We start from the raw sequence: 13,948 nt of genomic DNA on the forward strand, positions 1-13,948 counted from the left end.
AACCACTGTTTCTCAGTAACTACTTATCCTATAACTATGTTATTTTTTAATAACGCAAGGTAATTTTACTGTCTATATAGTTAATTGAACATAAATTTCAATTTGTGTAGTTTAAATACTTAAAACCCCTATAACGTAACAGATGTTTTATAAAATTCCCGTTCAGCGTCTATTTCGAAGCTTAAATTCATGTGAAAACAGTGGCAAATCTAATCATATTTATTTTTTTACTCATAGACGAAATCCCCATGCCTATAGTTAGTTGAAAACATTTTTTGATTTAGGTCTCTATCTTTCAGAAAAAAATATTTTAACAATGTGAAAAATTGTGAATTTCAAATGCTTTTTTTACCTATCTATCTTACTTAATTTAATATAACAATGATTTACCATAGTAATATAACTCTTTCTTTAAAACATAAACTTTATATTATAATTTAATATCTCGTTTTTATTTTTTTATAAATTATTTAAAAACTACTATAAAACGCTGCACGCGAGTCAACTCGAACCAGACCGCCGCAAGGCTTCACAGAGAGAGGACGTGTCGCTCCGTCACATCGCGTAGGGTGAATAACCTCTGCCGTGGATACCGAGAATAGAGTACATTTCAAGCGCGACCAACAAATCTTGATACATTACTATTTTATTTAAAGCTCAATTTTGAAGCATATTTTTTTTTATCGATTGAGTTGAAATTTTGCTTGAATGTTCAGTTTTAATGACAATGTATGATTCTATATTCAATATGGCGGTATACCCAAGATGGAGAAAAAAATGTTTTTAATGCATTCCTACGATATGGGTATCAAATGAAAGGGCTTGCTATGAATAACTCGAAAAAAAATGTGTCGCGAGTCTAAATCCAATATGGCGGACTCCTTAGGCTAGAAATCACTTATTGCAGATGTCTGTTACCAATCGAGCTATAATTTTTTTTTTCATTTTGGATGTACCCAAATTTTGACTTTTGATCTCGAATAACTTTTGAAGCATATAGGATAGATAACTTAAAACTTTATTTGCAATGGTAAACCCAAGCTCTTCACCAATATTTGGCTTTCCGGCAATTGTTGTTATTTGACCACAATTTTTCGGTCTGGATGGACTGGACCATTCATATAAACAATCAATTTTTCAAATCGGTCCAGGCGTCTTTGAGAAATCGAGAACAATCAAATTGAGAACAATCACAAAACAATATAATTGAAACCTCCACCTTTCTTTTTTTGAAATCGGTTAAAATACAGAAACTCTTAACATTGTCATTAATCATCAGTCGACTATTTAGTACTGTTGAAAATTGTATGTAATATACAGAAAGTCCTCAAAACCAAGGTTTTCATAGGTGCCCGATTTTTTTGCAAAAGAGTGTAAGTATTAACGACTTATTTTCATGCTTTTTTATTTTAGACATCCATAGACTTACACTATTTTCCCGCTATTAACTATTTACTAAATAATATATTTTTTGTTCCACCAATTTCACTCGAAAGGATCAAAATGGTTTGTGTGACTATACGTGAAGTATGATAGGCACGCACACAGCCGCGACGCTAGTCTGCACGGTTTTTTGCGTTGAATTACCTAAAGTTGACATCGCGCGCCGAGCGTACACGCTCTTAAACTGTAGGTCCCGACTGTCATTGAACATCATTGGGAGTCCTTACGGGTAGTTAGATGCCTAACAGTAAGTCTAACACCAGTTTTACCAAAGGGTATTGGGTTGCCCGGGTAACTGAGTTGAGGAGGACAGGTAAGCAGTCGCTCCTTGTGGTACACTGGTACTCAACTGCATACGGTTAGACTGGAAGCCGACCCCAACATAGTTGTTGAAAGGCTCGGGAGATGATGATAAGGTACGAGAGCGCCTCTTTGAAAAACTATATTATATTTAATATCTACCTATATTATGTAAGTTGCACGTACCTATATGTTTAACAACTTCGTCGTGTGAGATGGGACAGAAAATGCATGAGGTAGCTATCACTATTGATATTTCGCATAGAGACTTGTGCTTAAAGGGCGGTTCCAGTTGTTTAAATGCTCTATATACTCACTACATAAGTACATCATACTTTAGCACTGTTTTATTTGAGGTTCAAATATGTTAAGAGTCGCAAATGTTCGCACGTTTCGTTGCACGTGATAATCGAGACCTTAGTCGCTTGAGATGTTAAAAATATAATTCTTACTAATGTTATTAACTGGTAGGTTGTTTAGTTAAGTTCAATTAGCCGGATATAGAATACCTATTTATAAGATATTTTGGTATCCAGCTTCCGCGCACACTACAGATAATTTAGTTGAACCTAAGTGAAGTTTTTTTTTACAAAATTAGCGTCAAAGTTTTTAACGGTCTGATATTACCTACTGAACAAATACCTAATCGTTGTTACGTGTGAACCTCCATACTGATTATGAGCCCAAATCAACTATCGGCCGACTAAATCCTTGTAGTGTGTGCGCGATCTCAGAGTTTATCTTTCAGTTGTAGGTAACTCAGTATTAATTTCAATAATCTAAGGTTGACTGGAGAGAATGCCTGGGCCATTAAGTCCGCCTTTGCGATATAATGTTGAATAAATTAACTTAAAAAACATCACCACTCCCTATGTGTTGTTGCTGGGAAGAAGTGGCGCAACGAACTCCCCAGCAACACATGTCTGTCTGCAGATGTTGATATATGCCTACAATGTGTATATTGCAGTATACAATATAATATTGCAAATTACATAAAATAAAAAAATACTAGCTGGTAAATAATTCAATGTTTTCTATCTGTATTGGTGTGAACAAGCGAAATGTTCAATGTTTTCCTCCTCTATTTACGAAGAGGGCTTTGGCCTCCTTATTTTGGTCAACACACTCAAACTGTGCACTGCAAACTTTTAGTCGGCCCATAGTTTTTGGCCTCGTAAATCAGTATGAAGATGTATGGTAGTACTTACGTAGTAACTATTATATAATCTGTGGTAGTACGCACATTACAACCATCAGGTATTTAGCAGGTATCGGACCGACTAAAAACTTAAAATCGAGATAATTTTTTTAAAAAATCTTGCTAATCGAGTGAACTGTCGGACGACTATTTAGTCGGCAGTACCTATGTAAAGGAGTATGGTCTGACAGACTTTTGGAGCAAAACAACTGTATTTTCCCTAGAGAGCTGGATTTTATCCAGGCATATGAAATGCTAGTTAGAAACAAAAGAATATTGTAAGTAAACCAAAGTATGAGTGAATCGTCAGTCTAATCATAAAAATATTATTGCTAATTAGTTAAGCACACCTAGACAGTGCATTGTAATAATTACTATACCTACTAATATTATAAAGAGGAAAACTTTGTTTGTAACGGATAAACTCAAAAACTAGTTGACAGATTTTAAAAATTCGTTCACCATAAGAAAGCTACATAGGCTATAATCCATCCCGGTACAAGCAGTAGTTCCCACGGGATGCAGGTGAAAACCGCGGGAAAACGGCTAATCTTTCAATAAAGATAGACAGTATCTAGTGATTACATCATCTTTAAAGATAAAAGGAGGATATTATCAAGTGGTAGCGAATTTGAATACTCGTGTGTGACGCTAAATGAACGAGCGACAATGCTTTTATTTGTTTAAATCTATGTCACAGAAGATTAGGCTTTATTCACAATATCATCATCTCCCGAGCCTTTTCCCAACTATGTTGGGGTCGGCTTCCAGTCTAACTGGGTGCAGCTGAGTACCAGTGTGCCACAATAAGCGACTGTGTATCTGTGTATCTGATCTCCTCAACTCAGACTGCCAGTCTGACCTCCTCAACCCAGTTACCCGGGCAACCCAATACTTACACCTTGGTTAGACTGGTGTCAGATTTACTGGCTTCTGGCTACAGTTGGGATGATAGGATGGGACGATAATCTGGTAGATTTAAGTCCATGACATAGTTATTCTACAAATATTTTAAACCCGGAACATTGTTAGTATGAATCCTTATTCCTATTCACGATCCGAAAATAGTTGGAAAAGGCTAGGCAGATGATAACTAAATAGGCAATGAATCATAATAGTTACAGCAGTAGGTTAAAAACATCGCCTTTCATCGTGCTTCTAAATAAAGGCATGTATTTAACGCGGCGACTAAGTAAAACGAATATAGGTTTTAAAACATAATAGAGTGGGTACCATTTATTGCTAGGACACTAGGTTGGCAGCTAAAAAGGAGTATCATAATAAGTCAAAGATAGCATATTAATATATCAGTTATGGGGTCCGTCTTAATTTAAACTAGCATCAAGTTTTTATTTTGGCGACTGAATTAATATCTAAGCGAAAACTTAATGATGACAATAAAATAGAAAATGGGCATTCATAAATAATACAAATCAGGTTCTATTTAAAATTGTTTGGATGAAGAAAAAATATAAACTAGCTCATATTATAAATATATTGTGCGACTTTTTAATAGCTTTAAATAAAGTCTAAAATGGCATGAAGAAAAAATATTTTGCGGCTGTTATTTTCAAAATTATAGGTGAATAGCATGGAAGCAAGCATGCAACATGCAGCAAGCATGACTTCTGTCACGGCTCCGGCGCTGCGGGGCTCCGGCGGTCCCATGCGAGCTTATAGTCGCAGATGGTTTTCACGCTCACCACCGCAGCTTCGGCTTGCTGGCCTGCAGGGCCGGCCAGCCTCAGCTGCGGCGGCGAGCGTTAAAACTACCTGCGCCTCAGCTCGCAGGCCGCCTCGCCCCTCCGCATCTACGCGGTTTTGAATTGCACTCTAGGGGTAGGGCAGACAAGACTACGTGGAGTCGGTTTTGCAGCGATTCGTTTTCGTCACTAACTTCAATTTTTAATACAATGTTTAATTGAAGGTTATAAATGGCAATATGATAAATAAAATGAATCCAAATTAAATTCTACCATTTTCATAGTGCGCCAAGTGAGATAATACCATCGCATCTTCCGCCGTTTTCATGAAATTATGATACACAATATTAATAATTTACTCTTATTCCTTTTTATTGTACTCCTTTTAATATTTAGAGCTATCCACAAAGCGCAGCCTAAAACTGGGTTTTTAGTCGGCACGAAATAGTTGGTAACATATTATCTTTGCCACCCAACTAACATTATTAGTCGCCAAGTCATTATAAATAGCTCCTCACCTAATATTTCAATTGACTGGTATAGTTTATTTGCTACCCAAACGCAGCTGCTAGTTTTTAGTTTTTATAACACCCTTAATTTTGAACCTTACATATTATAATAGTCGCGAAAATATTTAATCGCTGCCAAGTTATTTTATTTGTTGCCAACATTTGTCGACTTTTAAGTTATTAGTCACCAGGAATATAATAAGCCCTAAATAAATACAAGTATGTCGCGTTTTTATTTGTGATTATGAACTCCGCCTTATCATTGTGTATCCTTAAGGGGATACCTCACGTGACGTTAGTTCAATAACTAACGAGTTTACTATTGATTCTAATGTTAAGAACACGTTATTACTATTGTCTGACTGCTTCTTCGGCTTCTGTCTGACTGCCGAAATCGCTTAGTGGCTTTTAGAAACTATCACAAAGCGGCCTGGAGCCTGGAAGATGGTGATTGATACACCCGTGCATCGGAGAGCACGTAAATGTCGGTCCTGCGCCTGATCTCTTTCCGGTTTTGTCGGATTGCCGTCCCTTCGGGCTATGAGAGTGAAGGAATAGTGAGTGCACCTGTGTCCAAGCAAATGCTCGTGCTCTATAATATGTCTTACTGATCTACTTTTATGAGAACAGCCGCCGTGGCCAAGTTAAAAATACGTATCGAGCGCGTTAGCTTACAAAACTCGGAATCAGCAATCTGGTGTCCGGTGAAAAAATTACTACTACGCAATAAACACAAGTGTATAACATTATATTTTAGTATTAATTATCGTATAACTATGAATTAAACCTTTTTGCATTAATTCGATTCGGCTCGGTAGTTCCTTGTTTACTTTTTTTGTTTAAAATCAGGCCCTTGAAGGACGTAACGTTTACAACGCCTACATCGCGTATGTAATTATCAAAGGCATAAAATAATAATTTTGTTTATTATTATATTTTACATCATCTCCCGAGTCTTTTCCCAACTATGTTGCGGTCAGCTTCCAGTCTAACCGGATGCAGCTGAGTACCAGTGCTTTACGAGGATCAACTGCTTATCTGACTTCAATCATTACCCGGGGAACTCGATAGCTCTTGGTAAGACAGTTTGACAGACTTTCTGACTTCTGACTACCCGCAACGACTGCCAAAGATGTTGAAATGACATTGGGAAATACGGAAGAACTCGTCATGACAGGATGGTCCACGGACCACGAATCACGAATCGACCCTCGATCCGCGCGGCTTTGATTTATCCACGACTGATTAGAAGTAAAGCTATCAAATAATTTAATCTACACTGCAAAGTATTGCACTTCTTTTATCAAACCAACAAATGGCAATATGCTTAATAAAATGAATCCAAATTAATTTCTGCCATCTTCATAGTGCGCCAAGTGAGATAATACCAACTTCCGCCGTTTTCATGAAATTATGATAACAAAATATTAATAATTAACTCTTATTCCTTTTTATTGTACTCCTTTTAATATTTAGAGCTGTCCGCAGAGCCTGATCAAGATCAAGCCTGAAACGGGATTTTTAGTCGGCACGAAATACATAGTTGGTAATATATGTATTATCTTTGCCACCCTGCATTATTAGTCGCCAAGTCATTATAAATAGCTCCTCGCCTAATATTTCAATTGTTTATTTGCTACCCAAACGCAGCTGCTAGTTTTTAGTTTTTATAATATATCACCCTTAATTTTGAACCTTACATAATATAATAGTCGCGAAAATATTTAATAGCTGGCAAGTTATTTTATATGTTGCAAACATTTAGTCGACATTTAAGTTATTAGTCACTCGAAAAATAATAAGCCATAGGTAATTATTTTTGATAGTAGTCTTACGTATTTTCTTTCGTATGAACATATTTAGTAAGGAGAATAACGTAATAAGGATAAAATGAGTTATTCCCAATTTGTCATTAGTACCGATTGGTCACCAACTATTTTTTCCATACACCAAATCCCAATTGGTCATTCGAGCAAAATAAATAATTTAATATTTAAATTTTGAGTTTCGTTTCGTCACCCGCATAAAATTGCACGTAGCAGAGTACCGTCAGAAAAAATATAACCAACATAAATAAAAAACATATTACAATATTGTAAAGCTTTTCTTGTTGACAGTACTTTTTACAAAATAAAGTACGGATAACCAATTGGGACTAAGCAAAATAAAATATTTTATCGAATGACAAATCGGGACACGTTTTTTATGGATGCCAAATCACTAAAATGACGAATTGGGCATAACTCGATAAAAGCGATTACATACCTGTAGACGTACCTACTTTAATAAATACATAAAGAGGAATTTGACTGCTTGTTTGTATGTTTGACGCGAATACGCTCTGGAACTACCTACTTAACCGATTTGAATTATTATTTCACTATTAGGAAGTTACACTCTCTGCACTGAACATGTTTTATCCGGGAAGAAGTGTAACCGGGATATTAGGATATTAGGGAAATTTGGATGCAACTGCTCTCCCCATGTACCAGGGCAGCATAACTTACATGAATATACCAATACCGAGTGTAGACACCACTGCTCACCAAGTACCAAGTCACTATAATCCTACTAATATTATAAACGCGAAAGTTTGTATGTATGGATGTATGGATGTTTGTTACTCTTTCACGCAAAAACTACTGAATGGATTTTAATGAAACTTTACAATAATATAGCTTATACCTACATCAGAATAACATATAGGCTACAATTTGTAAACATATTGTTCGAAATACTAAACCTGCGCAGACGAAGTCGCGGGCACCAGCTAGTATAAACTAAATGAATCCCTCGGGACGCGAGTGAAACTGCATGAAACAGCTAGTATGAAAATAAATTAATTAGGATAGGTAGACATAAGGAAGGAAAATCAGCCAAATACCATTTAAATTAAAGTTTTTAGCAAGGTAAAGGTTTAAGGCCTGAGTTTAAAGAGTGCGTTCGGTCATCATGATGTGTGTGAATATGTATTCGTCTTTTATTTTATTTTATGCTGCTTTTATTATATTGTGTCCATCGAGTCTGGCGATAGAAGTAGCTGTGTATCGCCTAACTTACGGTAAGTCAATATACTACTGATTAATAATATTTATACCACGCTAGTTTAAAATAAAGCTCTCCCTAGACCAGCGGTTCCCAAAAGATTTTCCACTGAACCCTCAGGTTCCGTGACAGGCCCTCAGGGGTTCCGCGAAAATTCAAGATTTCCATAATGGTAAATCGCTTCACTTTTGACAATATTAAATTGACGTAATTTATTACTAATGTGGGATATAGTTCAGAGTAAAAAACAAGTTGCGAATAATAACTTTTAATAATTCTTAAGCGCACTCCAAACATTAATCAAGAGAAAAACCGCCATATTCCTAGTGTTACCACAGACAATATATTTTATCTAAAACATTACTTTTTTATGCGTTCCGTTTCCTACATAAATTTTCAATTAAAGTGTTTAAAAATATTGCACTCTAAAATTCCATTTAGGCACCATGTACATAGGTAAGACTAAGATTGACTTCTTGCAAACGTGTGGATCGACTTTGAAAATTTTGTGATTTCTATATACTGTACTATTACTATACCTAGTTAGTCAGGGGTTCATATAAAATGTTTTGTTTTCAGGAGGTGTACCAGTTTATAATGGTTCCAGCTATGGGCTTTATTTTTACTCCGATGACAAAATTTTTATACGCTTCGAAGTGCTCGACATTGAGGACAACTTGCTTGTTGCACTGTACAGTGATGGTAAGTTTGACATCCACATGAATCACATCATCAATTAAAGCAAATGTCCGGGCTTTTTAATCTTTGTCCGTGTTTTGCAAAATTCGAGATGGTAGCCCGATATACAACCTATGCCGGCCACAATGAAAAAAAATACGAAATTACTACACAATGTATGTAATGTAGTACGAGTACCTATGTACTATTTTTGTGATTGTTTATTATATGCCTTCCGAAACATGGAAGAACTCGTCTTACCCACGACTTATTAGAAGTAAACCTATAAGTACCTGCTATCAAATAACAGGTGAATTCCTTATTGCTCTCTAATTAATAGTAATTTGAACTATTTTCATTTCAGACAATTTATTGAAAAACTATTCTTTGGAGACCAATAGAACACTAACGAATGCAAAGATGTTTAATTTTAAAAGTACCACTTTATTAAACATCAAGTTGAAGATATGTACGAAAGAACACATATGCATATCACCCACCATTGTCGAAGGAAGACGTGTTTCAGACGCAACTCCGCTCTCAGAAGCAGGTAGGTACCTACTTACCTCGTATTAATCAAAACATCCACAATCGTCGATTACTTTATATATCTGCATGTTTTTGGTCCTTAAGTCTATATATTAGCTATATTAATTCCACAGTAGATACTAGGGCTTTCAAATACCGGATTTTTTCAATTCCGGTATCAATACCGGTATTAGAAATTTCAATACCGTGATCACGTGATCACGGTATTGTCGGTCATGCAAATATTGCAATACCCCAGATAGCTTCTTTATGCGTCTTCGAAGTGCTTTTGCAAGATTTTGGCTTAAGTCATTAGCTTGACCATCTAACTTTGTCAACATAAATTTTAGCGCAATATCCGCTTTTAGCAAATTGACATCTCGTTTATAAATTTTTAATACAGTTACTTTGACTACAGAAATGCTGTTGTAAATATTTTTTAATATTGTCAAATCGAATTCGTCTAATTTGAAATCGGAGTTTAATTTAAGATCGATTAAAACCTTTAAAACACAATCCTTTAGTATCAAAAAGCGTCCAATCATAGCCCCGACACTATGACTAAAAATGAGATTGACTTCTTCATGACGAACAAGAAGCACATAGTCAGAGACGTCTCCGTGATCAATAGGTTTAATACCGGTAGCGATCACCGACTTGTCCGAGGCTCTCTGAATATCAACTTCAAGGCCGAACGTTTCCGTCTGATGAAGGCCAGGCTCCGACCAACACTGCTCCAAATCATTTCAGGATCTGAAACGTTCCAGTCAAATTAGGAGAACCGATTTGCCACCGTGGAAACCACAACAGACGTTAACCAGAACCACGAATATGTGGTTCAGATCCTCAGGGAGGAAGGTTCGAGATTCTGTAACATGCAGCGTGAGGGCAAGAAATCAAAGCTTTCAGAAGAGACATTAGGGCTTATGAAGAAACGACGTGAAAACCCGCCCGTCACTTCGTCAGCTAAGCGGGCTCTAAACCAAGAGATCAACAAGCACGTACGACGCGACCTCCGGTGCTCCAATACTCTTGACATTGAAAGAGCAATTGAGCTGAATCGGGGGTCAAAGGTGTTCGTACAATCTCTTGGAAGAAGCCACTTGATGAAGCTGATCACAACAAGTGGAGAAGTCATTTCTTCGGTGACGGCAGTCCTTTCGGAAGTGGAAAACTTCTATGGCCGGTTATACGCATCGCATGCATCTCGACCTGATCCCGGAAATGAGGATTCTAGAGCCACATTAACACGCTATTTCACCGAAGACCTGCCAGAAGTCAGCAGTGGCGAAATCGAGATCGCTCTGAGACAGCTTAAAAATGGAAAAGCCCCTGACGAGGATGGCATTACAACAGAGCTATTAAAAGCAGGAGTTAAGTAAGCCCGTACTGGGGGAGCTCCAGAAGCTTTTTAACGCCGTCCTGTTTGAAGGGAGAACTCCAGAGGCGTGGAGTAGGAGTGTTGTCGTCCTGTTCTTCAAAAAGGGAGACAAATCCCTGCTGAAGAACTATGGACCTATTTCCTCCTAACCCACGAATATAAGCTGTTCTCAAGAGTGATCACGAACCGACTTGCGCGAATACTCGACGAATTCCAACCACCGGAGCAGGCTGGGTTTCGGAGCGGATACAGCACCATAGACCACATCCACACAGTGCGGCAGATTATACAGAAGACCGAACAGTATAATCAGCCCCTGTGTCTAGCATTTGTGGACTATGAGAAGGCCTTTGACTTGGTTGAAATCTGGTCTGTTTTGGAGTCCCTGCAGCGTTGTCAAGTAGATTGGCGGAAGAAGGCTCGGAGGATGATGATGACATCTTACGAGTACGTAGTTATTTATCTTATTTAATACAACTTCCTGTTACTTATTACAACAAACCACAATAGTTAAAATTATAAAAAGATTGTAAATTTGTAATACCGTAATCACGGTATTGGCTCATCAATACCGGTATTGACAAAAGACCAAAATATATCCGTGATCACGGTATTACGGGATCCCGTAATACCGGTATTGAAAGCCCTAGTAGATACATTTTAATGTACTTTTGCGGTACGACTATTTTATTTTTCAGATAGGGTTTGTTTAAACCGAGTTTGTGAAGTTATAGTGAATTTGACAGACATCACAGCAGGTACGTAGTGACACTTTGTAGTTTGTATGCTTATTGTAGAACTATAGTTTATCGCTTGTACCACCACCGCAGCACACAGCACACCAAGAGTCTAAATAAACGGACATTCGATCCTTGCACGTTCCTACTGTTCCCACTATCACAACACATACGGTTGCGGCGTCGACTGTACAATTAATTGTTTGCCATTACAATTACATTACGTCCTCAGTTCTAATTTCAACTAATTGTTTGTAGCCTATGTCCTGGAAAGAAACGGAATTAATGTAAGCACATCGACAGCGTCTACAACGACGAGGGAGCCGGTGACGAGCGTGCTCGCTGCTGCTGACCAGCCAGAGACAGTCGCCGCCAGTGAGAATGAGTCACTCTGTGTGTATCGATGCAGCTCATTCCTGCCCCAGCCATAGGGCTTATCCGTCCGATAATCGGTGACCGATATTTTATAGGAGAAAAACAAAACACTGATTACAATAGTGATGATGATGTTCTCCTAGCCATTGTCAGCCACAGCGACTGTTCTCATGTAAGGAGATTAGCCAACTGCTTAGGACACATTAGGGTGCACAAGCATTTGCTTGGACACAGGTGCACTCACTATTCCTTCACTCACATAAGCCCGATAGGACGGCAATCCGACACTACCGAAGAGAGATCACAAGCAGGACCGACATTTACGTGCTCTCCGATGTACGGGTGTATCAATCACCAACTTCCAGGCTGCATTGTGATAGTTTCTAGAACCCGCAAACCGATTTCGAACCGAACCGGGGATCGAACCCGAGACCTCGTGCTCAGGCAGGGTAATCAGTGTACATCGTGATATGCACGAGCAGTGTTGCCTGGCAGGCACGTTGCTCACACAGATCCGTGCGTCACGTACAGACACATTGGTTCCAGACTGGACAGTGACTATCGTCATGGTTGCGGTAACATGGGCGGCGGTGTTGCTGCTGGCGCTCATCACAGTGGCCTGCATACGTCTCTGTCGCGCGCGAACTCCCGGTCAGCCAGCTTCAGACCGCGTGAGTACAGTGCGCCACCACTCAACTGCGCCGGGATCATGCACAACTAGTCACAAGCGGAGATGTCATCACGCAAGACCTCCTCAGCAGCGCACAGCATGCGGCTGTTCGAGGGACGAGGAACGTTACTGGCTCCGCCCTCATACGCCTTCTTTAAGCCCGCCCATTTTTTTTAAAGCTAATCACCAATCAATCAAGACCAATCTTTAACAGGTGGACAAAATGGGAACTGAAGTTTAACAGCCATTTTGGGCCAGTATGACTGCAATTACTGATGTTTTTATTTGTAAATTGAAAATAATTTCATGATAATGAAGTGTAACGTTGGCACACGTTGGTTTCAGTTTTGGAATCGGTTCTATGTGAACTTGCTGCTGCGAGATGAATGCAATGCGGAGATACGCGAGCGTGAGCGACGCGATGCGGAGATACGCGAGCGCGAGCGACGCGATGCAGAACTGGAATATAATTACGTGTACGACCACCGATACGCCCCTCGTACACAAAGAACTCGCTGAATAGTGTTACACTCGGCATCAAACCAACTCAGCTTACTGCGCCCACTGCTCAACGATCCTTTCTCATCTACGAATTATGTACTACAGGGGAAACGCCTTCTTTGCTAGAAACACGTCAAGCTTCAACAAACTGCCCCTTGAGTTGATCTTTTTGTACGGCCACTAGTACGACAAGACAGTTTTTTAGGGTTCCGTAGCCAAAATGGCAAAAACGGAACCCTTATAGTTTCGTCATGTCCGTCTGTCCGTCTGTCCGTCTGTCACAGCCGATTTACTCGGAAACTATAAGTACTACAGTGATGAAATTTGATGGGAATATGTGTTGTATGAACCGCTACAAAAATATGACACTAAATAGTAAAAAAAAGAATTGGGGGTGGGGCCCCCCATACATGTAACTGAGGGATGAAATTTTTTTTTTCGATGTACATACCCGTGTGGGGTATCAATGGAAAGGTCTTTTAAAATGATATAAAGTTTTCTAAAAAACATTTTTCTTAAAGTGAACGGTTTTTGAGATATCAGCTCTCAAAGTCGTAAAAAGTATGTCCCCCCCTCTATTTTTATAACTACGGGGTATAAAATTCTAAAAAAAATAGAGGTGATGCATGCTAATTAACTCTTTCAACGATTTTTGGTTTGATCAAAGTATCTCTTATAGTTTTTGAGATAGGTTGATTTAACTGTAATTTTTTACAATTATTTTTGATTCATTTATTTTTTCTATTATCGTAGTATTAAGAATCTAAATATATAAAACTCAAAGGTGACTGACTGACTGACTGACATAGTGATCTATCAACGCACAGCTGAAACCACTGGACGGATCGGGCTGAAATTTGGCATGCAGGTAGATGTTATG

At 38.4% G+C, this 13,948-nt stretch overlaps 2 protein-coding genes across 3 annotated transcripts in view; one reads left to right on the forward strand and one right to left on the reverse strand.

Annotated features, from left to right (window-relative positions):
* LOC110383045 (putative fatty acyl-CoA reductase CG5065) overlaps positions 1 to 13,948 on the reverse strand; it is a 53,813-nt gene that overhangs the window by 31,440 nt on the left and 8,425 nt on the right. The gene's annotated exons all lie outside the window — the stretch shown is intronic.
* On the forward strand, positions 8,070 to 13,237 carry LOC110383047 (uncharacterized). The gene is made up of 7 exons (XM_064042494.1): positions 8,070 to 8,214; positions 8,778 to 8,900; positions 9,241 to 9,426; positions 11,484 to 11,543; positions 11,781 to 11,915; positions 12,444 to 12,568; positions 12,913 to 13,237. Exons 1-7 carry the CDS (start codon positions 8,106 to 8,108, stop codon positions 13,084 to 13,086), a joined length of 912 nt encoding a protein of 303 aa, XP_063898564.1. The 5' UTR covers positions 8,070 to 8,105; the 3' UTR covers positions 13,087 to 13,237.

Source organism: Helicoverpa armigera, chromosome 29 (assembly GCF_030705265.1).
Source record: "Helicoverpa armigera isolate CAAS_96S chromosome 29, ASM3070526v1, whole genome shotgun sequence".
Lineage (NCBI taxonomy): Eukaryota > Metazoa > Arthropoda > Insecta > Lepidoptera > Noctuidae > Helicoverpa > Helicoverpa armigera.